General features: G+C 63.1%; 1 protein-coding gene across 3 annotated transcripts; it reads left to right on the top strand.

The window, feature by feature from the left end:
• L1CAM (L1 cell adhesion molecule) lies at nucleotides 1–24,645 on the top strand. 3 transcript variants are annotated; one of them, XM_082446723.1, is made up of 28 exons: nucleotides 1–122; nucleotides 9,571–9,762; nucleotides 12,473–12,487; nucleotides 13,095–13,200; nucleotides 13,443–13,645; nucleotides 14,605–14,727; nucleotides 14,833–15,003; nucleotides 15,273–15,384; nucleotides 15,517–15,701; nucleotides 15,842–15,973; nucleotides 16,094–16,237; nucleotides 16,932–17,043; nucleotides 17,155–17,321; nucleotides 17,434–17,590; nucleotides 17,802–17,926; nucleotides 18,072–18,182; nucleotides 18,437–18,634; nucleotides 18,821–18,891; nucleotides 19,066–19,288; nucleotides 19,895–20,010; nucleotides 20,224–20,425; nucleotides 20,516–20,638; nucleotides 20,750–20,923; nucleotides 21,023–21,142; nucleotides 21,272–21,427; nucleotides 21,938–22,072; nucleotides 22,448–22,520; nucleotides 23,232–24,645. In XM_082446723.1, the coding sequence occupies exons 2-28, from the start codon at nucleotides 9,687–9,689 to the stop codon at nucleotides 23,461–23,463; spliced, it is 3,762 nt and encodes a 1,253-aa protein (XP_082302849.1). In that variant the 5' UTR covers nucleotides 1–122; nucleotides 9,571–9,686; the 3' UTR covers nucleotides 23,464–24,645. The 3 variants fall into 3 exon arrangements, with proteins under 3 accessions (XP_082302849.1, XP_082302851.1, XP_082302850.1); XM_082446724.1 differs by lacking the exon at nucleotides 1–122 and adding an exon at nucleotides 152–342; XM_082446725.1 differs by lacking the exon at nucleotides 12,473–12,487.
• Nucleotides 24,646–24,780: the final 135 nt, after the last annotated feature.

Below are 24,780 nucleotides of genomic sequence, written 5' to 3'. Positions count from 1 at the left end.
CCGCCCCCGCCCCGGCGCCGCGGCCGCCGCAGCATCAGCATCGCAGACGCGCTCGGGCGGCGGGTCCGAGGCCGGCGTGTGCGGAGGCTGGGCGGGTAGCCCGAGCGGCGGCCGCAGCGCAGGTAAGGCGGGCAGGCCTGCCCTCGCGCCGGGGCCGCGCCTGCAGCTCCCCGAGCCTCCCGTCCCAGCCCTGCCCCGGGGGCGAGAGCGGGGAGCCCCACCCGGACCAGCCCGCGACCACCGGCGGAGCGGCCAGAGCCCCACCCAGGCCGGGCACCCGGCTCCGGGCCCCGCGGAGCGCAGCGGGGCAGGGAAAGGAGGCCGGGGCCCGCAGCCCGACAGGTGAAGAGTACCTGGGCGGCGCCCGAAATGCCGACCCGGGGAGGGGTGCTCCGGGGGAAGTCAGGCAGGGTCTGTGCGGGCTGGCGGGGGCTGAAGGTGGCACGTCCCTCCGGGTGTGTGAGTGGGTGAGAAGGGGAGCGCGGTGGGCCGTGACCCCCACCCCCCCATCGGCCGCCGTGGGGTGTGGCCCGGGGCGTGGCTGCCCCCCTTCCCCAGTCCAGAGTCCTGTTTGGCCGAAAATCCAGCTGCCGGCACGGTTGGGGGGAGGTTAGACTAGGCTGCCCCTGCGGTGGGGGGCAGGGGAAGGAACTGGGCTGGGCGCTGCCTGGCCCTCAGCCCCAAGGTGGGGAGGGGGGCTTTGTTCTCCTCCTTTCTAAACCCCAGCCTGGACTCCCCGGGCTTCCCCTCCCAGCCTGCACCAGGACCAGAGTCTCCTGCCCTGGAAGCGTGGGGTGCCTCTGGGGCCGCAGATTCTGCAGGCTCTTGTGGCCGAGGAAGGGCGCACTGAGTGAGGCTGGCCTGGGCACCCAGCAGGGTGCGGCTGCGCACATGAGTGTAGAATGTGGGCCCAGTAGGTAGGGGGACGCGGGGAGGGCCTCAGCTCCTGGGGCCCTGCCTTGCCCACTGCAGGTCTTTCGCCCATTGCCAGGTCTCCCTATCGCTGTCTGGTTATGAGAGGGGTCTGCAATTCCTCTTCCCGCCTTCCTAGGGCAAATTTTGGGGGACTCTTGGTTGGCAGGGGTTGCAAAGAGCCCCTAGTACAACCTGCTGCCCCTACAGGGTATCTGGAGCCCAGCCCATCGCTGCCTGTCTCAGGAAGGCAGGCCCAGGGCCATCTACCCCCACCCAAGAAGTGGGGGGCCTGACACCCCCCCTCTAAGTAGGTGCCCTGCTTCCAGTTAACTCCACCCAGAGGCAGGGGCTTCTGGGCAGCCTGGTGCCATCTCTGCTGACTCACGTGGCCTCGAGGGTGAATAAGCCAGTCACCCTTTCTTCCCAAGAACTGCAGCCGAGCCCCATCTTTCTTGTCCCCTGTGAGGTGGCTGGGACAGGGGGCGGCCTGGGGCCTCTCTCCTCTGACCAGCTCCCTGCTGCAGGCGATGGGACTCAGCCTGGCCTGGCCTCTCACCTGGTGCAGCGCCCATGCAACACCCACACGTGCCCCCATGGGCTCCCTAGCTTTCGGGGGGGCCTTAGCTAATCTGTGGCCACATGGCAAGTGCTTGTCAGTGCTGAGGCTGGGGACCCCCCCCAACCCGTCCCCGGCTCCTGGACATTTTCTTTGCTGCATCCTAGTCTCTCTCTCTTCCTACTTATTTGTGTCTGTGTGTGTCCCAAAAGTGATACATCTTACTGTGGTATGCTTGAAATATACAAAAAAGAACAAAAGAAATTAAGGATCCTGGGTGATCTGATCACCGAGGGAGAATCCCGCTCAGCACACCCCAGCCTCAGTCTGTAGCTTTGCTACAACCCACTCCCAAGAGGCTCCTCCCCCAACACCCAGCGCCCAGCCCCCTGCAAAGCTCGGAGCCGGCGCTTAGCGCGCAGTAAGGAGCTCCTCCCAGCCCAGGAGCTCAGTGGCCCACGGGGCGGGCAGTCATTCGCTGGGCAGCTGCACTGCCAAGGTGCCTGCCTGGACCAGGCTCGGGGTTACCCGTGGAAAAGCCAGTAACAAACTGGACCAACACCGTCTTTGTCTTCAGGGGGTGTGGATTGGTTTTCTGTTTTCCTTTGTGACTATTCGCAGGGAAAGGGGAGGCCGGGATTGAGGTTGTGCCCCCATCAGCCTCTTCCCGTGCTGGGGCGCATGCCTTCCACGGTGCGCACTTGGGCGAGGCCAGCTGGGGAGGGTGCAGGGGCGGCCCGTGTGCCACACCCGCCATTGCCCACCCCAGTGACATGGGACCCTCAGTCCTTTCCCCTCTTTGAGTCTCAGCCCTCTTGGCTATCACATGGGGCATGGACTCGTTAATCTCCAAGGTCCCTTTCAAGGCAAACGGTCCCTGGTGCCAGTCTGAATGGCTGCAGCTGGACAGAACGTCTCCTGGGGCACTCTTTCTGCCAGCGGGGCAAGTGGCCTTGCCTTGCCGGGCCTGCCTTCAGGAGAGTCAGGGCGAAGGTGTGAGGGGAGCTCTCCCCCAAGCCCTTCTCGGGGCAAAAGGTTGAAACGGGTCTGGAGTGAGGAGGGGGGCTGCTTCCCGGGGGTGCCCTGGGCCTAGGAAGGGCCTGTTCTGGGGAGAATGGAGCAAAGGGGGGCCCTGGGCAGACGTTGGCCAAGATGGGCATCCCAGCCAACTGCCCTGCTCCGCCAGGCCCCCCTCTGTGGGCGTGAGTGGCGACCCGGAGCGCCATCCCAGGGGTTCTGTCCCACCCTGTGATGCAGACCAGCGGGCGGCTGTCTTTGCCCTGCCCCTCCTCCCATAATTGGGAAGGCTGGGTTGAGGCCCCTGGGGGGGGCTTTACCCCCCACCCCGGTCTTTCTCCCTCCCGCTCGCTGACCTGGCCCATCCTGGATGCCCCGGTCCTGCTTCCCCTGCCCTCGCCTTGCTCTCGCTGCCTCTTTACACCTCCACTCCCACACCTTCGCCTTTCTCCTCCCTGCTCTGTTGGAGTTTTTCACAGCCCTGCCCTCCTCTCCTTCCCCTGCTTCTGCCTGCCCCACCCCTCCCTGGATGCCCCTGTCCCCATCTCCCCACTTCCCCTTTTGTCCATCTTCTCTCTCTGCACCTGTCCCTGCCCTGATTCCTAAAGCCCAAGCTCGGCCCGGCTCTGCACCTCAGCACGGGGGTGACCGCCACCCAGCACACGTCCCCTGGACTCTAGGCCTTCGGGTTGGGCCCAGACCTCCCGTGGGGGCCTCGTCTGACCTGGAAGGTGTACAGGGGGCACCTGGTGGCCCCCAGCAGAGGACCCTGGGGGAGGCGGTGGGCGGTTAGCCAGGCCAGCCCACCTTCCCCCCAGATAGCAACAGGATCTTTGTGGCTTCCTAGAGGCTGTGGTCTGAGAGAGGGAGGAGCCGGGGAGGGTGGCCTTCCTCTGCAGGGGGAGGGTCTGGATGGACTGCTAGTCTTCCCAGAAGGTTTTCTTTGTCCAGTGCCCCCATCCAAGGCCTCGGGCTACCGCCTACGCCCCCCCTCCGTGTTCTCCCCAGGTCACGAAGCTGTGGGGGCGGACCTGGCGCTGTCCTGCCGGTCTCTGGCCCTACACCCGGCAGGGGCGGCCTCGGATGGGGTGGAGCAGGAAGGCGCCAGTGTCCTGGGCTTTGCGCACTCGGCTGAGGGGCCCAGAAGCTGAGGGGCCCTTCTGAGCCGGGCCGTCTTCCTACCAGTCTGATGGTGGAGCTTGAAGGGAGGTGATGAGTCCCCGGGAGGCACACTTCCCTCTGAAGTGTTCAGAGCCAGGCAGATTGGGAGCGGGCCGCCGGTCCGGAGGTTTGCACGGGGCGGCTTTGGGTGTGGGAGTGTGTGCATGGCGTCCCGTGTTCCTGTTCGCACGTGTGGGCATTAGCCATCTGGTTGCACGTGTGCCATCGTGAGTGTATGTGTGTGCTGGTGAGAGTGCGCGCACAGGTCCTCCTGTGCCCGCACTGATCCTGTGCTGGGAAGGGGCGGGGCTGCCGGTGGTGGTGGCTGCGGAGGCCGCAGTGTCTCCCTGTAAGTCGTGGGGCTTCCCGCTGGGGGGGGGGTGGTGCCCTCTGGCCCTTCCCCTGGCCGCCTGCGTTCATGCCTTAGGAATGCTGAAGCCCAGGGAACAACAGAGGCTCCATTGTCCATTCCCAGGCTTCCTGTGCCCCTCTGCTCTTTAACCCTTTGGAATGGGGAGCCCCAAGGCGGCTGGAGGGGCCTGGCAGTGTCTGAGCTTCTTCCAGGCGCCCCCTGCCCTCCTCACTTGGGCCAGGTGTCCCAGGGCCGGCAGGGCTGAGCAGCTCCGGGTGGGCCTCGGGCTGGGCCCCTCCCGCCTCTCTGTTTGCCTGGCACCTTCCCTCCCCCGCACTGCCTGCCTTCCCTCCTCTGGGTCCTGGGGCAGGCCCTGCTGGCCCATAGGAGCCGATATATGTCGCCCCCTCTTGCCCGGCCCCTGAAGCCCCCCGCTGGTGCCAGGTTCACTTCTCAGGTTGGGGGCTTCTGATCTTGTTCTAAGCCCACTTTCCAGAGCTGGAAGGAGGGCTTAGAGGGGGTGAAAGGGCACAGTTTTTAGGCCGTGGGCGTCAGTTTCCCCAACCGTGCATCGGCAGCTTGGCTATACTGCTTGCATTCTAGGGGCCTGGGAGGCCGGGGTCTTGGCCCCCGCTTCACTGGACCTCAGTTTTCCCTTCTGCACGGGAAGGGAGTCCGTGCTGTGCCCGAGCTCTGTCTGGAGAGAGGGGCCTTCCAGGTAGCCAAGTGCTCTTTGTGAGGGGGCCCTGGAGCCTTTGGTTTTGAGAAAGCGGTCAGAGCCACCCAAGATTCTGCATAGCCAGGGCGGGGAGCAGGAAACCCAGGCTGTCCTTCCCTTGTGCAGAGTCCGGGGGCGGGTTGAGGGGTACGGTGGTTCCTGCCCTGTGCTGAGGCGTGATGTGGGTCACATCCTACTTCCGCGCGGCCTCCTCCCAAGATTTCCCTCCCAGTTCCCTGCATTTGCCTGCCATCTGCCTAGCAAATAGGCCCTTCCCCAGGGGGCAGGCCGGCCTGGAGCCCGTCCTTGTCCAGGCCCTGGCCCTCTGCGAACGCAAGCAGGCGTACATGTTGGGATGCCTGAGATGCTGAGAGGCGAGCTAACCGCCCGAGTTGTCTTCGGCGGCTTTGGGTGCCTCCCCCCAACTAGAGCCCCATACCTGCCGACCATCAGTGCTACCTCCGTGACCTTGGACATGGTGCTCCGGTTCTCTGAGCCTCAGTTTCCTCAATTATAAAATGGGGATAATGGTAGTGGTCCTTCCCCAGGGTGATTTTAAGGATTCAACGAGTAATACGTGTAGGGGTGTTTAGAAGAGTCCCTGGCGTGCGGTAAGTGCTCTCCGCGAATTCAGTTAATAAAATGGGGGGGGGGAGACGTCTGTCTGGCTGCCGATGGTGAGATACCCCCTTCCTTTCTCAGTGGAGACTCTCTGTTCTCCCCACTCTCCCACAAAGGGTTAACCTCTGTCCCGCCCCTTCCTTATCCTGTAAGGAGAATGGTCCATTACAGGTGAGCTGTCGTTGCCTTGGAGACCGAAGCCTTAAGGGGGCTGAGGGCGCGCTCTCCCTTAGGGAGGGGCGAGGCAGAGAGCACCAAGGACTAAGCAGCCATCCTCGAAGACTTCCGGGGCCCCCGGGTACCTGTGGGGGCTCCCACCCAGCAGCCTCTTTCATGTATTATCTAAATAACCCATTAGGCTGCAGCAAGCTTTCCAGCATCTCTGCCAGTGGAGGGAGCTGGCTCCATCTCCATGGAAACCCGCCAGCCACAGCCTGGGGGGGGGAGAGTGAGGAGGAGCCTTAAAGGAACACAGTGCCTGGGGTGTAGGTGACACCCACACCCTCATATACACACCGACAGGCTGGAAGGCCCCCAGCAGCCCTGCTGAGGGGACAGCCCAGGCATAGGTGCCGCCAAGTGCCCCCACAAGCCTACAAGTACGTGGACCTGGCACTCACACTCTGACCATCGCACATACCAGGGCTGAGCCCCCAGCGCTGCCCCCACTCGGAACAGACGGGCTGGGCTACCTGCCTGTGACTTCCCCTTGGGCAGGTGCATTTCTCTCAGATGGGAGGGGCAGAGAGGACTCCAGGCAGGACCTGGGAGCTGGCAGGCCTGTGTGCAGCGAGCATGCACAGGGCACCCTTGGAGGTTCCCAGGGTGTGTGTGTGCACAGAGAGAAAAGCAGCCATCCCAGGTCTCAGCCTGGGTCCACGACCTCCCAAGTGTCCCCCACCCCCCGGTCAGAGGACGGAGGCCAGAGGAGAGGACTGGCCGTGGGACCCAGAGTGTGGCCAGGGCTGGCGCTCTCCTAGGGTCCCACTGAGCCCCTCCCTGCTGGCTCTTCCACCTCAGAGCCCGCCACACCCTTTCTCCTTCCCTGCCCCCGTGAGTGTGTTCGTGAGGCCTCCAGAGAGGATGGGTACTCGGCCTGCCTTGGTCGTCCCCTCCCCCAGCACGTGGGCACTCACGGTTGTGCCGGCCCGTGGACGCACGGGCACCCCCTCAGCCAGGCGGCTGCTCTCTCCATGCCAACAGCAATCTTGGAGGGAGCCACTGGGGTCCTCTGGGTGCTTCTCCCTGCTCCCCTGTGGGGATCCCCACCTGCTCCCTGAGGGCTGGCCAGCAGTGGCTTGCTCAGCTTGCCTATAACCGTCTCCTTGCCCTAGTGCCACAAGTGGCCAGGGACGTGCTGCTCTGTATCTGTCGTTGTGGGCTTTGTTTGTCTGTGGTCCTGGCTCGCAGCTTCTCTGCCTTCTGTTTGTCTCTCCACCCTGCCTGTCAGTCCAACCTCACCTCCAAGCCCAAGAAGCTCACCTCCTCTGACTCAGGTCCATCTCTCCTCCTCTCCTGTCTCTTGCCTGGCACACCCCCCAGGGACAAGGATGCCGAGGAGGCGCCACTGGGCTTGTGCGTAGGTGTGCACGCGCGCGTGCGCACACCCCCCCCCCAGTCTTCTTGCTCTTTCGGCCATTTCTCATCAGTGCTTTCTGCAGCTGTCTCTCATCCTTTGTACTCCTTTCCTCTCTTCTCTTCCTTTCCCCGCTGCCTGGGTCTCTGTTTCTGGATTTCTCCATCTTGGTTACTGAGGTGGTCCAGCATCCGTCTTTGTCTCCCATTCCCTGCCCTCCCTCCCCCCGCCCTACTCCTCTGTCTCTCCTGCTCCCTCCTGCCTCTTTCTCACCCTGTCTGTCACCCTTCAGTCTTCCCCAGCCTGCCCCCCCTTTGCAGACATGGCCTTGGCTCCATCTGTACACCAGCTTGTGGAACACTCCCCCGCCTCCTTTGCCCCTGGAGGTGCTGATGGGGGGGTGGGGGCCTGCCGAGCTGACAACCTGAGCTGCTTGCTCTGTAATTGCCTGAGGAATGGGGAGAGATCAGAGAGCCGGCAGCAGTGGGACGGGAGGAGGCAGAGCCCCTCCCAGCTGTCATGGGCCTCTCAGCCTTCTGGCTCCTGCCCTTCTCTGAGTGCCTGGGAAGGTGGTGAGCTGGGTGGCAAATACCAGAGACTAAAAGAGGTTGGATGTGAGACTGTGGGGTGTTGGGATGGGGCAGAGAGTGGGGACCAGGGGGTTTGGGGGTATCACATATCCCCTGCATATACACTGGGGTACACATGCCAAACCCCATTCTGGGAACGTAGTTTGGGGACAAACAGCCATCATCATTCCAGCAAAGGGAGTGCTCTAGTCTCCTCTCCTGCGGGGAGGTCCGCCTTTGAGATTCTCTCTCGTTTCTCTCCCCTCCCCCTCCTAAGACCAGAGCGCTCAGAGCTCCCAAGTCTGCCGTTTGATCACCTGCCCTCTGATCTGAGTCTCCTACTGCTTCCTACAGGCCTTGGAGCTGAGGCCAAGGCTGCATGGCGCCCACGCTGCTTGCACTGGCTTTGTGGAGGAAGGTGGGGGCAGAGCAGGGCCGCTGTTGCTCCTCCTTTCTGGGCCCCAGCTTGGCTCTTGCCAGTTGGGAATTGTCCGCGCCTTTGCCGCTTCTTACCCTCCAAGTCACTCTCTTGGCCTTCAGCCCGTCCACGTTGACCCACCCTGGCGCTTCTCCCCCTCCCCCTCCAGCTTTGGGTCTGAGAGCTCTAATCTAATTGCTATTCGCCCCCGTCCATTTTCCCTGCCCAGTCCCCAGGCAGTCTGCTGAATTCACCACTCTTCTCGGGTCACCTTACGCAAAACCAACATGTGGCTTCTGGTTGCCTCCTGACAGTCTGGATGTCTTAGTATGGCGTTCCAGGCCTCCCCACCCACCCCTTCAGCATTCTGGCTGAGGCTTGGTGCACGCTTTCATAAGGTCCTGGCTGGGCACAGCGAGGATGCCCGGGATGGACTTGGTGAACGCATCCAGACCCAGGCCCCAGCCTCCAAGCTCTCAGTCACCCAGCCACCTGTTCTTGCCCTTCTTGCACTTTTACCATGGTCTCTTTCTCACACCTCTTCTTGGAGTCAAAACGATCTGTCTTCTTGGGAGTGTCTTCTCTTCTAGTCATTGGCAGAGAAGCCCCCTCCCCCGGGCCCTCAGTCGTTGGGGCTTCTTGCATGCAGCTGGGATGTGCATATAGCTGGCATCACTTGGGCTTGCGGTGGACACATCTATCAGTTGAGCCCTGAAGGCTCAGAAAAAGACCCAGAAGGTGGGCTTGCCAGACACTCGAGATGTCAGAAACACTGTCCCAGAGCTTTTCCTGACCCCTGCTCTGACCCTGGCCTGGAGCATCTCGAAGGGGAGAGGCCACAGTCGCTTCTATTGTCCCCCCAGGAGCCTGAGGGACAGCAGGGAGGTGCTTTCCTCCTTGCCTCCCTCCTGCCACTTTTCCTCACCCTGTTCTGTGAAATGCAGCCTTCTTGGGCCCCTTTCCTTCTTTCCGTGTTCCCACTCCCCAGGTCCCCCTTGCCCCCCACCAGCTTTTTAGGCCTGAACAGCGCGCAGGGATCAGTTGGCTGTGAAACGCACAGCAATGAGACGGTGACAAGAGTTCTTCTCCGCATATGTGCGCAGGCATGCTTGTGCGTGCAAACAGATAGCAGACATGAGGATTCATCCCGCACAGATACAGACACACAAGACATGCACATACTTCTGCGTGCACACGCCCACGCGTGAGTGCGTCCACCTTCGCGAGAATATGAAAATGGACACACACGGCCACAAAGACACTGATGTGCATATTTGGCTACATGCAGACCCACATGCACACTCATGCCCGTAGGCATCTGCTTGCTGGGATGTTGAGTCACACATGGGGATGACATGCACAGAGCAGCCTGTGGCATGCCCAGGGGAGCTGATGGGGCAACAAGTTGGTGCTGGAGAGGCAGCTGGCGGAGGAGGCACAGACAGAGAGTAGAAAGGGGATGAAAGGGAAACTGGAGCCCCAGCCTCTGCTGTCTCTTGCAGGTTGCCTTCTCCAAGGTGGGGGGGAGGGAGGGATGGAGGAGCCGGACAGCCGGGGGCGGGGCTGGGGGCGGGGCCAGGAGCCCAGGCTCGCCCAGATGTTAGTCACTAACATCCGTCCGTTCTCTCTCCTCCCTTACCTTTCCCTTCCCTCCTCCCCTCTCGCAGTGTCCCCACCCCCGGCTCCCTCCCCAAGCCGCCCACCAGCCCCCTTCCCTCTGGCCGGAGCTTGAGCCGAGCCCGGCCGGCTTTTGCCGCGCCGAGCCGCCGGCGCCGCCGGGAAGATGGCCGTGGCGCTGTGGTACTTGTGGCCTCTCCTCCTGTGCAGCCCCTGCCTGCTCATCCAGATCCCCGAGGAATGTGAGTAACCGGAGGGAGCCGCGGCGCCTCCCTTCACCGCCGCGCTCGGCTTCTCTTTATCTTCTACCTCTTCACCTTCTCCCGGTTCCGGCCCCTCACCCCTCCTTTCCTGGGCATGGAGTGGGCAAGAGGTACCCAGGACGTTGAGTACCTCTGGAAAGGACAGGGTGGAAGGCTCGGGGTATCTCAGTACCACGGACAGGGACCAGAGGTGAGGGAGGGCCGGTGAGATTTCAGCACCACGGACAGCAGGCCAGGCCCTGGACCCTCCTCCTCCGGGCCTCCGCGCTCTCCTTCGGCCCGCCCCAGCCCTCCTCCAAGGATGGGGCGGGCAGGTGAGTGGGGCCATCCCCAGTCCTCAGCTAGCTCGATCTAGCCTCACTCCGGCTTCTGGCTTGGGTAATCCTATCTTGGGCCCTTGGTAGCCCTTTCTGTGAACTGAGACAGGAACGGACCCCTTAGCCTTCTGGATCCTCGCGATTTGATGTGTAGTTACTTGGTGGGGCTGGGGGTGGGGCTGTTGGAGTATTACCTTTGGGGGGGTCACGGGTAGGCGTGTGGGTGTTGGGGAGTGTGGCTGGAGGTTTGTGACTGAACATGAGTATTTGTGTATGCTTTTGAGTTGGCCAGACGTTATATTTGTCTAGATGTATTTGCGGATGTGTGTGGTGTAATGGGCTAAGTGTGGGTATTCCCGAGTGTGAGTTTGATTTCCTATATGGGTAAGTTTGTGAGTCAGTATAACCGTTACTTACTGGCCACATTTGTGAAGGTCTGTAGGTATTTGGCTGTTGACACTGGATGGTAGTGGGTCGTGTGTGCATGTGAGTGCCTGTGTGTGTGTGGAATGTGTGTTACTGTGATGACATTTTCTCCTGAAAACACACCGCTGTAAGTGGCTGTTGGGCTTGGGGGAGGGGCGGTATCCTCGGTAGCTCCACTCCCTTCCCCCCTCACCTTTCCACCTTTGTCTCTGAGCCTGGACCTATTGGAGGCCAGCATCACTGAGAGATGAGCCCTGGGCTGAAGGTGGGGACTGTCCAGGCCAGGAATGGGACAGGGGCTGAGGGAGGTGGGCTTGGAAGGCGCCTAGCACTGGGGGGCAGTGAGGGTTTGGAGGAGGTGGAGAGGGGCTGATGGGAAGAAAGGTCGGGGATGTCTCCTTAGATACACACACGTAGGTGCATGCAGTCACGCCCGTGCCACTCCCCCAGCTGCGGATGCACACGGACAAGTACGTGGGTAGACGCGGATGAGCCACCTGTATCCACCCAGGCGCAGAGACTCCGAGAGGCACAGTGAGAAGTCTAGATACAAAGGGACACAGTCATCCACACAAACACAGAAGTGGGCGTGCAACACAGAATTGCACACTGAATGTAAGCAGGCACACACAGCCTGCAGACGCACTCCGGCAAGACACACCCGTGTACAGACACATGAGTGGATGGACGTGAGATGGCACTCACAAAGTCACTGCAGCTCAGCCTGGAGCACCCACGCACGTGCCCGGACTCCCCCTTTTCCACATTCCCACACACGTGCTTGTCCTCCTGCCCCTGCTTCTCCTCTCGATTGCTGTCAGGCCTTGCCCTGAGCATCAGCCTGCCCTGCTACACCTGTGTGTGGAGGGGCAGGGAGAATTTGCAGAAAGGCAGGGTAGAGGAAAGAGAAGTAGATCAAAGACCACGGCAAGTCTGAGGCTGCCCTGGGCACCGGCTGGCGCTTGTTATTGACCCCAATACAATATGGCGGGCGGTCTGGTGCCTCCCTGTTGGAAACTATCCTCCAGCTCTCTCCCTCCCCGGCCACTCCAGGCCCCTTTGTCTCCTTTCCTGCTTTCCCCATCCTGTCGTCCCTCTCTCTGTCTCTGGCTCTTGGGCTGCCTTCACTGGCCCCTTCCCAGCGCAGGGCCCTCTCCGCAGTGTCCCCAGGGAGCCCCCTCTTCTCTCCTGGGGGCCTTACACTGAGGTCCTCAGCAGAGAAAGCCCACTGCTCTCCACCCTTCCCTCCGCTCTCTCCCCTCCTCACAGCCACCCTGGCCAGTGCTGGGCTGAGTCCAGCGGCACTGGGGGCAGTAGCTCTGGCCTCAGCTCCAGGGAGCTTGGTGGCAGGCTGAGAGGAAGGAAGGGGAGAAAATGAGGGCTGGCGCCGGCCCTGCAGGCAATGGAAACTCAGATTCAGCAGGGCCTTTGGGAGGGTTTGGAGGGGAGGGGGCAGCTGGGCTCTGAAGGCTGGGCCTGGGTAATTGAAAACACTGAGCTGTGCTAATTGGATTAGGAGGGAAGCGGGCTGGAGCAGGGGAGGGTGCCCTGGCTGAGGACTGTCTGCCTCCCAGCCTTCTGAGGCATCCTGCGTGGGGTGGGGGTCAGTTCTGCAGGCCCTGCCAGGAAGATGCAAGGATCTGTTCAAAGCACACTCTTTGTTAAAGTCACGGATTTCTTTCTCCCTGCCTGCTGGAGCCGAGGCCTGGCTCCCCCTGGGCATTGCCCCACCCCAGGACTGGTGATGCGGGCTGGGTCCCCTCTTTCTGGGTCTCGGCTTGCCACAGCTCTAGGCCGGCACGTGTCCCCACATTACACCTCCTCTCCCGGCCTCCCCTCCCACAGGGGTGCCTTCCCGCACTTACTTCTTCCCGTGCCAGGGCCCCCTGCTGGGGTGGCATGTCAGCTTTTCTCTCCCTCTCTCCCTTGCTGCCCGGATTTCTCAGATGAAGGACACCACGGTAAGTTGCGGGGAGGGTGGGAGTGTTTCCCAGAAGGCCAAGGAGAGAGGAAAAGGGGGGGTGTCAGCACGCCCCTCCCCCTCTCCTGCACATGCTCAGCTCTCCCTGTGTGCCGTGCGCCCTGCGCGGGTTGCAGTCTTTTCTGGTCCTTGGGTCCTGTGCTGGAGGCCTGGAGGCCACATCAGCTTCCCTCCTCTCTCCTGGGGTGCCTGGGGGGCATCTTTGCTCTGTGTCCGCTGGGTTTCCTGCCTCAGTTTCCCGTCTCTCTCTGCTGCTCCGCCCTTCCCTCTGGTCCCCTCTCTGCCTGTGAGGGGTTTGCCCTTTTTGGTTTCTGTCTTTGGCTTTTTCCTTGTCTCTCTTCTTCCTTTCCCACTCTTTGTCCTTCCCTTTGGCTTCATCTCTCCCCTCTGGTTTCTTTCTCGGTAACCTTTAGTGCCGTCCTCTCTCTATCCTGTCTCGTCCCGCATTTGCCCCAGCAGCTTCTGGCCGGGCTTCTTCCTTCTCTCCTCGAAACCCCATTGCCGTGGGGCCTATAAGGCTCCAGACCTTGCTTCCCTCACCACGGAGCAGGCCATCCTCACCACCGCTGTCCCCATCCTGTCCCCAGTGATGGAGCCCCCTGTCATCACGGAACAGTCCCCACGGCGCGTGGTCGTCTTCCCCACAGATGATATCAGCCTCAAGTGTGAGGCCAGCGGCACACCCGAAGTGCAGTGAGTGACCTTCACCCTCTAAGCCCTGGGGTTGACCACTGACTTTATCTCCAGCCCTCGTGTCTCCCAGGGCCTCCCAACTGCTGGGCGCAGACACCCCAGATCTCCCTCGTCACGCTTGGTCCTCGCCCCACCCCAGCCCGTCCCCGGGGCCCCTGGCGGCTTGCAGCCTTGCCTTGGCCTGTGCCAGCCCCGGTCCTGGGCTCCCGACCTCAGGCCTCTGAGCCTTTTTCTGCCCGCAGGTTCCGCTGGACTCGGGACGGTGTCCTCTTCAAACCCAAGGAGGAGCTGGGTGTGACCGTGAACCAGGCCCCCCACTCTGGCTCCTTCACCATCACAGGCAACAACAGCAACTTCGCCCAGAGCTTTCAGGGCGCCTATCGCTGCTTTGCCAGCAACAGGCTGGGCACCGCCATGTCCCACGAGATCCAGCTCATGGCCGAGGGTGCGAGGCGCTGCAGAGACCGGGGAGGGCCTGGGGCACATGACAGGGTCCCCAGACAGGCCTGGGGAGCTCGTGTGGGAGTCCAGCCTCAGCTGGCTGTTAAGTGTGCCCGTAGCCACGTCCTCCTTCCTTGCCTTGTTCTTTCTCCGCTCTTCCTGGTCGGCCCCATCTCCCCTTTCCTCTCTTCTTCTTCTGTGCTCTACCCCCTCTTGGCCCCGGGGGCCTGCCGCCTGGGGGATGCACGTGGGCTTGGGCTTGTTGACTGACTGAATGGGTGGAGGATTGAGCCTGTCTGAGCCACTACCTGGGCTTTGGCTTCCGCCCCGTCCATCCCCGAATTACCATCTCTCTACCACTCTCAGGTCACCTCCTTCCGCCTCCCCCATCGCTCTGTCTCCTCTCCCCTCTGCTTTCCACCTCTCACCTGGCCTCTCCAGCTCCCTCCTTCCTGCTCTCTGGCTCTGTCTTTATCTGTGTCGCCCTTTCCCTGGGGTTTTCCCTCTGCATTCCATCCTCCCTGAGCTTTCTGCCTCCTGAGCTTGCACTCCTCTCCCCTCTCTGCCCCTCCAGTTACCTTGGGAACCGTTGCCATGGTTTCTGTGTCAGGATGATGGAAGGGTCTGTGACTCCAGCATCCCTCCGCAGCTCCCCTCCCCCCACCGCCGCACCTCAGCCTTCCCCCACCCACCCTCATCCTGTCCTCCTGGTGGGAGCTGAGAATTGTGGAGAGTTAACCCTTCACAGCCATCTGGCCTCCTGCCCGTCCTCTCCTCTGCATGGAGTGCCGGTCTCTGCCTTGAGCCCAAAAAGAACCCAGAGTCTCTGCCTGCTTTACGTGAACTTCCTCATGGCTTGGCCCTCTGACCCACCCCCTTGGCTAGCCCTCCTCCTTTCCCCTTCTCTGCCTTGGCCGGGAGGAGACTTGAGACCCACAGTGCCAGCCTCTCTGTCCCTTCTAGGTACCCCCAAGTGGCCAAAGGAGACAGTGAGACCTGTCGAGGTGGAGGAAGGGGAGTCGGTGGTTCTGCCTTGCCACCCGCCCCCCAGTGCAGAGCCGCTCCGGATCTACTGGATGAACAGCAGTGGGTGCCCACGAGGGGCTGCTGCCTGGGGCGGGAGGGTGTCAGTGGGTGTGACTCCTGGATGGGGGTCCTGACCTCTGCCTCCTTGCCTCCCGCACCTCGCAGAGATCTTGCACATCAAGCAGGATGAGCGGGTGACCATGGGCCAGAACGGCAACCTCTACTTCGCCAATGTGCTTACCTCGGACAACCACTCGGACTACATCTGCCATGCCCACTTCCCTGGCACCCGGACCATCATTCAAAAGGAACCCATTGACCTCCGGGTCAAGGCCAGTGAGTCCCGAAGGCTCTGATATACCGCCCTACTGCTCTCTCACCTTCAGGCATGGCCCATCCCATCGGTCAGGCCCCCCCAGCATTCCTCGAAGACAGCTTGGCCCAAACGCCTCCCCGGGTGGGGAGGGCAGAGATGGGGCCCTCTCTTTAACAGAGGAGGAAGCTGCAGCCCTGGGGGCTCGCTGGGGTGTCCAGAGTCACCCAGCCTGGGACCTTCGTGGGCGGAGGGAGGGGTCAGCCACGCCGCCCGCTCTGTGTCCTCACAGCCAACAGCATGATGGACAGAAAGCCGCGCCTGCTCTTCCCCACCAACTCCAGCAGCCACCTGGTGGCCCTGCAGGGGCAGCCGCTGGTCCTGGAGTGCATCGCCGAGGGCTTGTGAGTCTGCGCCCCTTGCGAGGGGAGGGGGCGGGGCGGGCAGAGCCTTTGCCGCGGGGCGGGGCTCAGCGGCCTGGTCGTCTCTCCCCTGTGCTCTCTCCCTTGGCCGCCGTGCACCGTGGCCCCGGGCAGCCCCACGCCCACCATCAAATGGCTGCGCCCGAGCGGCCCCATGCCAGCTGACCGAGTCACCTACCAGAACCACAACAAGACCCTGCAGCTGCTGAACGTGGGTGAGGAGGACGACGGCGAGTATCGCTGCCTGGCTGAGAACTCCCTGGGCAGTGACCGGCATGCCTACTACGTCACCGTGGAGGGTATGGTGCCTCTGCCGGCTCATCCCATTCGGGCTCCCCAGAATGCAACACCCGCTGTCACAGGGGTGGGCAGGGTCTGGGCCAGGGCCAAGAGCCGGCTGCAGGCTGCGGGCTCAGGGCAGCTCTCCCCTTCCTCGCAGCGGCCCCGTACTGGCTGCACAAGCCCCAGAGCCATCTGTACGGGCCGGGAGAGACTGCCCGCCTGGACTGCCAAGTGCAGGGCAGGCCCCAACCAGAGGTCACCTGGAGAATCAATGGGATCCCTGTGGAGGGTGAGCGGGGCCTCGGGCAGGGACAGGGAGTGAGCCCTGGGGACGGCGGGGACGAGGAGGGGCCTTGGCGTGGCTCACTGCTCTGGCCCTGGGCCCGTGGGCCACCTCCCACACACACAGAACTGGCCAAGGACCAGAAGTACCGGATCCACCATGGAGCCCTGATCCTGAGCAACGTGCAGCCCAGTGACACGATGGTGACCCAGTGTGAGGCCCGTAACCGGCACGGGCTCCTGCTGGCCAATGCCTACATTTATGTTGTCGGTGAGTGCCAGCCAGCTGGACCCAGCCGCCGCCGCCTCTTTGCCTCGTAGCCCCCAGTCCGTCCCTGCAGCCCACCGGGCAAGGCCACCAGACTGACTCACCCAGCAGCTGGTCTGTCTACCGTGGCTGCCTTTCTCCTCTCTGGAGCCTTCCCCTCTTCTCCCGCCCAGCCTCCCAACAGCGGGGTGGGGACCATGGAGGAGAGGCAGGCTCTTGTCGGTATTTCCAGGCGAAGAAGCAGCCTCAGAGAGCGGTCTGGCCCACCACAGGTCACTGAGCAGAGGCTCACCCTGGCCAGGGTGTGCCCGAGGCCAGCCTAGTGGCTCCTGTCCCAGAGTCTTGGGGAAGACTAGGGGGCTAGGCCTGGGGGGCTTTGGGGAAGAGGTAGACTGTCAGGGGGACCTCAAATAATTGGTACGACCTGGGTGGCTGGGACGGGAGGCGCATCTGAGGCAGAGGGGATGGCGTGTCCTAAGGCCGAGAGAGGCTCAGCCTGGCGAGGGCCAGAGCCGGGTGCGGGCAAGCAAGATGGGCAGGGCTCTTGGGGGCCTGAGAACGCCTGGAAGGGTCACTGGCAGCTTCCAGAGGCTGCGAGCCCTCCTGGGAGAAGCTGCCCTGCCAATCCCTGCATGTGCCTCGTGATCGCGCGTGCGCACTCACCCGGCCCTGAGTCCTGCCATGTCTCCTCCCTCAGAGCTGCCGGCCAAGATCCTGACCCCAGACAACGAGACGTACATGGCGGTCCAGGGCAGCACCGCCTACCTTCTGTGTAAGGCCTTTGGAGCCCCTGTGCCCAGCGTCCAGTGGTGAGTGCCCCAACCCCGGCGGGGGGCACCATCTTCTGGCCCAGGGAACCAGGGAGGGCCGGGGGGCCGAGCCCACTGGCGTCTGAGCCAGGCCTGCCCTGCTCGCACCAGGCTGGACAGGGAAGGAAAGACGGTGCTTCAGGACGAGCGCTTCTTCCCCTACACCAACGGGACCCTGGGCATCCGAGACCTCCAGGCCAATGACACTGGCCACTACTTCTGCCAGGCTGCCAACGACCAAAACAACGTGACCATTGTGGCTAACCTGCAGGTCAAAGGTCCGGTGACACCCCCGCGCCTCGCTGATGTGATCAGCAGCCCCTCCAGGAGGGAGGGTCAGGGTCTCTGGAGGACCCCGGAGTGACCTTCCCCTCCCGTCACTGCCCTCAGATGCCACTCAGATCACGCAGGGGCCCCGCAGCGCGATCGAGAAGAAAGGCTCGCGAGTGACGTTCACGTGCCAGGCCTCCTTTGACCCCTCCTTGCAGCACACCATCACCTGGCGCGGGGATGGTCGCGACCTCCAGGAGCTCGGGGACAGTGACAAGTGCGGGCCCAGCCCCAGCCTCGGCTCGGTGGGAGGCGGCAGAGTGGGGAAAGCAGGACATCCAGACCTCCTGGCGTCATCCATGGGGGGCGTGCCCCACTTTGCGGGGGAAGGTTCCGGCAGGAGAGGGAAGCGGGCGGGCAGAGTGCAGGTGGCAGGAAGTAGCGGGTCCGCTGGGAGCACAGGACAAGCGTGCCCCCACCCCCTCTAGGTACTTCATAGAGGACGGGCGCCTGGTCATCCACTCCCTGGACTACAGCGACCAGGGCAACTACACCTGCGTGGCCAGCACCAAGCTGGACGCGGTGGAGAGCAGGGCAGAGCTCCTGGTGGTGGGTGAGTCCCGGCATGGTATCGGGCTCGTGGCCCAGAGGTGTGGGGGGCACGGGAGCCCAGGCTTACACTGCAGGGCCCTTTCGGGCAGGGGGCTGGGGCGGCCGGCTTGTGAGTGGGCCCGAGATCTACCCTCTGTGGCCCTCAGGGAGCCCCGGCCCCGTGCCTCAGCTGGAGCTGTCTGATCGCCACCTGCTGAAGCAGAGCCAGGTGCACCTGTCTTGGAGCCCCGCTGACGACCACAACGCCCCCATTGAGAGTAAGAGGCCCACCAGCATGGCGCCCCATTAGCCCTCCCTCCTGGCGGGCCCACCCGTCTCCCAGAGCTGCGGCTCCGTGACCGCCCACCTCACCGAAGCACGCACTTGTGTTCGGGGGCTCCAGGTTGGTCACAGGAGCCTGAGAACACCAGTTGCCTGGGGCCCCCTCTCCCTTCCTCAGGGAGGGCCAGACTTTGCCGCCCCATCACCGCTCCCCCACTGGCCACACGCCGATTACTCCACTTCTTGGCAGAGTATGACATTGAATTCGAGGACAAGGAGATGGCGCCTGAGAAGTGGCACAGTCTGGGCAAGGTGCCCGGGAATCAGACCTCCACCACCCTCAAGCTGTCGCCTTATGTCCGCTACACCTTCAGAGTTACTGCCATCAACAAATACGGCCCCGGGGAGCCCAGCCCAGCCTCGGAGACTGTGCTCACGCCAGAAGCAGGTGAGCACCCGGGAGGGGCCTCAGGCGCCGGGCCCCCTGGGCTCTGCAAGGAGAGTCTAGAGAAATGACTGTGCCCAAGCTCCTCTGCTTCCAGGGCCAGAACGGCTCGTTGCTTCCTTGGTCCTCGGCCTTCACGGCCTCAGCAGGAGCCCCACAGCGTTGATGTGTTAACACGTTACTTTGCAGCCCCGGAGAAGAACCCCGTGGATGTGAAGGGGGAAGGAAACGAGACCAACAACATGGTCATCACTTGGAAGGTGAGGGGGTCCCTGGGCTGAGCTCACCCCCAGACATAAGACCGGGACCCAGGTATTTGCAGCTCCCCCTGGCTGTCCTAAGGGCCAGGGACCTGAGGCTGGGCTGGGGAGCGGGTCGCAGGGCGGGGAAGGGGCTCTTGGCCACCCGGCTCCTCTTCTGCTCTCCCGCTCCAGCCGCTGCGGTGGATGGAGTGGAACGCCCCCCAGGTTCAGTATCGCGTGCAGTGGCGCCCTCAGAAGACGCAGGGGGCCTGGCAGGAGCAGATCGTGAGCGACCCCTTCCTGGTGGTGTCCAACACTCCCACCTTTGTGCCCTATGAGATCAAGGTCCAGGCCGTCAACAGCCAGGGCAAGGGCCCGGAGCCCCAGATCACCGTCGGCTACTCTGGGGAGGACTGTGAGTATTGGGCTGGCCCCACCCACACCCGGGGGTGGAGCCTGCATGCGCCGCATGGCCCACTCCCCTCCCAGCCCTCAGGGGTCCGGCCAGGTGCCCAGCTCCTACCTCTTAATATACAATAGTGCATTTCCTAAGAGTAAGGATGTTTTCTTACATAACCAAAGTGCCGTTATGAAAATCCAGAAAGAAATTTACCATCAATAAGTTGGCATCTATAACTTTGCATCTATCTGGGTGGCAGCCGATACCCCCGTGTGTGGACCAGTGCTGTCTTTACTCCAGTCCAGGGTCCCATTCAGGATCCTGCATGGGGTCTAGTTATCCTGCTTCTTTCCTTTCTTTGAGTCTAGAACGTCACCAGATGTTAAGTGTGATCATCCAGTCAAGATCTTGTCTAGTTACTCCTCCATGTAGTTACCGTTTTCCCTCGCGACTAATAAACAGCCTGCAGGGAGAGACCCTGAGACCATGCGAACGCCCTACTCATCAAACTGCCCGCCCCTCACATCGCATCCAAATCCACCTTCCCCCTGCGGGAGGGCAGGGTTCTGGGCTGGCCTCAGGATGCCACAGGCCCTCATCCATGTCATTGGCCGTTTCCAGACCCCCAGGCAAGCCCTGAGCTGGAAGGCATCAAGATCCTCAATTCGAGCACGGTGCTGGTCAGGTGGTGGCCTGTGGACCCAGCCCAGGTCAAGGGCCACCTCCGGGGATACAATGTAAGAGTCCAAGGCGTAGGGGCTGGGGAGGTCCCCCGGGTGAGGGGTGAGGCTACCAGGAGTGACAAGATTGGGGGCAGGCCTCTGCCAGCTGCTCTCCCGGAAGTCCTCAGGTTGGAAGAAAGGCTCCCCTGGGAGGGCAGTGGGGAGCACGTGCCCCAGGGTCACTGCCAGAGGCCTTCTGCCCTTTCGGGGTCTCCTGTCCACCTGCAGGTGACGTACTGGTGGGAGGGCAGTCAGAGGAAGCACAGCAAGAGGCATGTCCACAAAGGCCACGTGGTGGTGCCTGCCAACAGCACCAGCACCATCCTGGGAGGCCTGCGGCCCTACAGCTCCTACCATCTGGAGGTGCAGGCCTTTAACGGCCGGGGACTGGGGCCCGCCAGTGAGATGACCTTCAGCACCCCCGAGGGAGGTGAGCTTTGCGCCCTGCACCCCTGCCCCGCCCTCCGCCCCACCCGGGTTGCCAGGGCGACGACCTGCCTCTGGTCTCTGTGCCCCGCAGTGCCTGGACACCCCGAGGCGCTGCACCTGGAGTGCCAGTCGGACACCAGCCTGCTGCTGCACTGGCAGCCCCCGCTAAGCCACAATGGCGTGCTCACGGGCTACGTGCTCTCCTACCAGCCTCGTACGTGTGTCGTGGGCCCAGAGCTTCGGCGCAGCCCGGCTGGGAGGTGCGGGGGAGCCGGGGGATGGGCAGTGCTGGCGGCCGAAGCCGACTCCTCGCCTGTCCTCGCAGTGGATGATGGGGGCAAAGAGCAGTTGTCCTTCGACCTCCCGGACCCTGAGCTGAGGACGCACAACCTGACCAACCTCAGCCCCCACCTGCGGTACCGCTTCCAGCTCCAGGCCACAACGAAGGAGGGCCCTGGAGAGGCAATCGTGCGGGAAGGAGGCACCATGGCCTTATCTGGTGAGCTGGAGGGGGCTGAGGAGGCGGGCTAGGCAGCCGGGCCCACGAGGGTGGCCCGGGGGCTGCCTCAAGGTCCCACACCCTCCTCTCAATCCCCAGGGACCCCGGATTTTGGCAACATCTCGGCCATGGCTGGCGAGAATTACAGCGTGGTCTCCTGGGTCCCCAAGGAGGGCCAGTGCAACTTCGGGTTCCAGATCTGGTTCAAAGCCCTGGGGGGTGAGCGCAAAAGGGGACCCCGTGGTAGGGGGGAAGGGGGCTCAGGGCCCAGAGGGGCTGGGGGGTGGCGTGGAGCCAGGGTGCTGCCGGGCCCTCCCATTCACCCCTGCTGCCCTCTCACCCCTACAGATGAGAAGCTGGGCGCTCATCTCCCGCCGCAGTACGTCAGCTACAACCAGAGCTCCTACACGCAGTGGGACCTGCAGCCTGACACCGACTACGAGATCCACTTGCTCAAGGAGCGGGTGCTCCTGCACCAGATGGCCGTGAAGACCAACGGCACTGGTAAGGGAGCCTCGGGCACTGACTGGCCAGCTTCCCTCCACCCCCGGCCAGGCTACAGCCACCTCAGGCCCCGGGTCACGGCTCCGCTCTTTCTCCCAGTACCTGGGTGCCCCTCGGCCCAGGGTGGAGAAGTCTGGGTCCCTGGAACGATCCCTTTTTGTATCCTCTGTTTGAACTGTTGCCAGGGCAACCATTTTTGCAGAAGGTCCTCCTCCCTGCCCCCCAGAGGGTCCCCCGCAAGCATCAGCTACAAGCACGCTTCGCCCCAGCTTATCGCTCCTCCTGGGCCCTCTGGCATCCGTGGGCCTGGCCCTCACCTGCCCTTGCCCAGTCCCCGGGGGTGGAGGGGTCGGAAGTGGACCGATGGAACTAGGGGCTCTGAGGGAAGCCCGCGCACAAGGCTGGGAACTGGCGGGGTGGGGGCGGGCTCAGGTGGTGCGTCTGCAGCGCCCGGGACCCAGCATCTTACCCCGGGCCTGGGCTCATTCTCCTTCCCACTGTCCCTGCCAGGCCGAGTGAGACTCCCTCCTGCCGGCTTTGCCACGGAGGGCTGGTTCATCGGCTTCGTCAGCGCCATCATCGTCCTGCTTCTCATCTTCCTCATCCTTTGCTTTATCAAGCGCAGCAAGGGTGGCAAGTACTCAGGTAACTCCTGACCGCAGGGCTCAGGGAGGATGGTCGCGCCGAGGGCCCCCCTTCATCCCTCCTACGAGTTCTCCTTGGTCCCGGGAGCCCCTGGCAGGATGGGGTGGGTGTGTTGGGGGCGTGGGCGTGTTGGGGGCGGGCAGGAGGCCTAAGGGGAGTTTGTGCACACACCGGAGCGCGTGGTAGCCAGGCCCACGTGGGGTGAGCGGTCCACCCTTGAAGGCTTCTCGGTTCCTGAGAGCCGCTGAAACAGGGTGCTGTCAGCGTTCAGAGCCCAAAGGGACAGCCTCACATGCGTCCCCGCCTGGGGCGAGGCCCATTGTCCAGTGAGAGGCTGGGGCGGGAGAAGCAGCTGGGCGCTGTCTGTGTCTGCAGTGAAGGACAAGGAGGACACCCAGGTGGACTCGGAGGCCCGGCCCATGAAGGACGAAACCTTCGGCGAGTACAGGTGAGCCGGGGCGGAGCAGGCGTACAGGTGGGCGCACAGGTGAGCCGGGGCGGAGCAGGCGCTGGCGGGCCGCCCAGCCGCTCACCTTCAGGCCTGACCCCGTCTCTCTCTCTTTCCTTTGTGCTGCGGGGTGCCGGCAGGTCCCTGGAGAGGTAAGGCAGGGCTGTTGGGAAGATGCTGTTAGGCTGCAGGGCCGGGAGCCTCCCGTGGCCGCCGTGTGCCCGGGAGTGCGATTGGCCCCTGCCTGCCGGGCCTCTGCGCTCCCCCGCTCTCCGGCCCGGCAGCTCCCGATTTCAGGGAGAAGCCAGCACTGACACTCAGCCCCCGGGCCTGCCTGTCCCCATCCCAGCTCCCACTCTGGGCTCTGCCGGGGCCACAGCTGTACAGGTACCCCTGCCCATCTCGTCTGCAGATGGGAGCCAGGCCCCGCGAACACCCCACCTCCCCCAGGATCCAGGGCACACCCAAGCCTCGCCCCACTCGTGCTATGCACGCCACCTGCCCTCCCGGCAGTGTGTCCAAGCTGAGGGCCTCTGCCCCAGTGCATTCAGAGCACACGGAAGACGGAAGACGGAAGACGGAAGACGGGCGGAACCCAGGCCCCTGGGGCTCTGCCCCGCCCCCAGCCAGGCCTCCTTTCGCAGGCCAGCCCCTGCCAGCTCCTGGGCACTGCTGGCCAGCCTCCCACTCCCTTCCGCCCTCCCCCTGCAGTGACAACGAGGAGAAGGCCTTCGGCAGCAGCCAGCCATCCCTCAACGGCGACATCAAGCCCCTGGGCAGCGATGACAGCCTGGCCGACTACGGGGGCAGCGTGGACGTCCAGTTCAACGAGGACGGCTCCTTCATCGGCCAGTACAGCGGCAAGAAGGAGAAGGACGCGGCAGGGGGCAACGGCAGCTCGGGGGCCGCCTCCCCCACCAACCCTGCGGGGACCCTGGAGTAGCAGGCTCCACCCAGCCAGGCCAGGCCGAGCACAGCCCAGGGCCAGGCCGCAGGGGAGCCAGAGGCCAAGACCCCCCAGTCCGAGGCCTGTGCTGGGTCCCTGACCTTGGGACTGAGGCCCCTCCCTCTCTTCACCAGGCTGTGGCCCGGCCCTCTGACCCTGAGCCTGAGGGAGGCTTAAGTCGGGGGCAGAGAAGAGGAACTCACTGCCTCTAATCCCCTTCTGACTACCTGGTCCCCACTTGATTGCCAAAACCCAGCTGCACCCCTTCTTGGGCACACACTGCTTTGCTCCAGCTCAGGGGCCAGTCACCCACACGTCAGGTGCTGCCTCGCCGGCCTTTGGGCAGAGGGAGGCTGTGGTCAGGGCAGAGGAAGCGGGGCTGCTGCCTGGTGGGGCCTCCTCAGGACCACGGCTGGCACCTGCACCCCCAGCCGTTCCTTGGCCAGCCTGGCTGGGACAGGGGACAGGACTCGGTGTCCCCACCATCTGCTCCCTTTTCTTTGCCATCTCTGCTCCAACTGGGATGGGAGCTGGGCAGGCTGGCCATGGGTGCAGAGGAGGCCATCTGGAGAGCCCAGAGTCCCACCTGCCGGTGTCGCACTCGGCCCACCGCACCCTGCGGCCGGCTTTCAGGAGTTCCATACACACGCTGCCTTTGGTACCCACCAGACGACATCCAAGTGGCCTCCGTCACTGCCCAGGTGCAGGGCAGGCTCACCTCCTCCCCCTGGCCCCGGCCTCTCCCAGCCTCCACCGCACCCCAGGACCCCTTAGCAACCCCCCGCCCCCGACCCCAGTCTGAACAGTCCCCTTCCTCAGCCTCCCCCAGCCCCACCTTGGGAATGTAAATACACCGTGACTTTGAAAGTTTGTACCCTTGCCCTTTCCCCATATGCCACTAGTGTGTAGGCAGATGTCTGAGTCTCTAGGTGGTTTCTAGGTTTTATAGCAATTAGCTTTGATGATCCCATCCCAGGAAAAATAAAAACAGACAAAAAAAAAAAAAAAAAAAGGAAAGATTGGTTCTCCCAGCTCTGCTGCGCTCCCGCCCAGCAGCCAGCATCTCCCCATATGCCTTTGCTTGGTCTGTTGATGAGCCCTTTACAAAAAGCAAAAGTATATATATATATGTACATAAATATCAGAATTATAAAAGGCAAATAAAAACCTGGAAACAAAGAGGAACTGCTGTCATTTTACCCAACACCCTGTCCCCTACCGTGTTCCACACGGCAGTTCCACCCGCCCCGCCAGGCCCGGCTCTCTGCGCCCTGGGGCCCTGCTGCCTGCTCCTGGCTCGCACTGGTGTCCGGG

The sequence above is a fragment of the Balaenoptera physalus genome (genome assembly GCF_965194825.1).
Source record: "Balaenoptera physalus genome assembly, chromosome: X".
Lineage (NCBI taxonomy): Eukaryota > Metazoa > Chordata > Mammalia > Artiodactyla > Balaenopteridae > Balaenoptera > Balaenoptera physalus.
This window is presented reverse-complemented; position numbering and strand designations above follow the sequence as displayed.

Bases quoted from the DNA above. Each gene is read 5' to 3' on its own strand.
- L1CAM (XM_082446723.1), top strand. From the start codon at position 9,687: ATGGCCGTGGCGCTGTGGTACTTGTGGCCTCTCCTCCTGTGCAGCCCC. The intron at 18,635-18,820 runs GTGAGCACCCGG...GTTACTTTGCAG, and splicing joins TGTGCTCACGCCAGAAGCAG to CCCCGGAGAAGAACCCCGTG. The intron at 22,073-22,447 runs GTAACTCCTGAC...CTGTGTCTGCAG, and splicing joins CAAGGGTGGCAAGTACTCAG to TGAAGGACAAGGAGGACACC.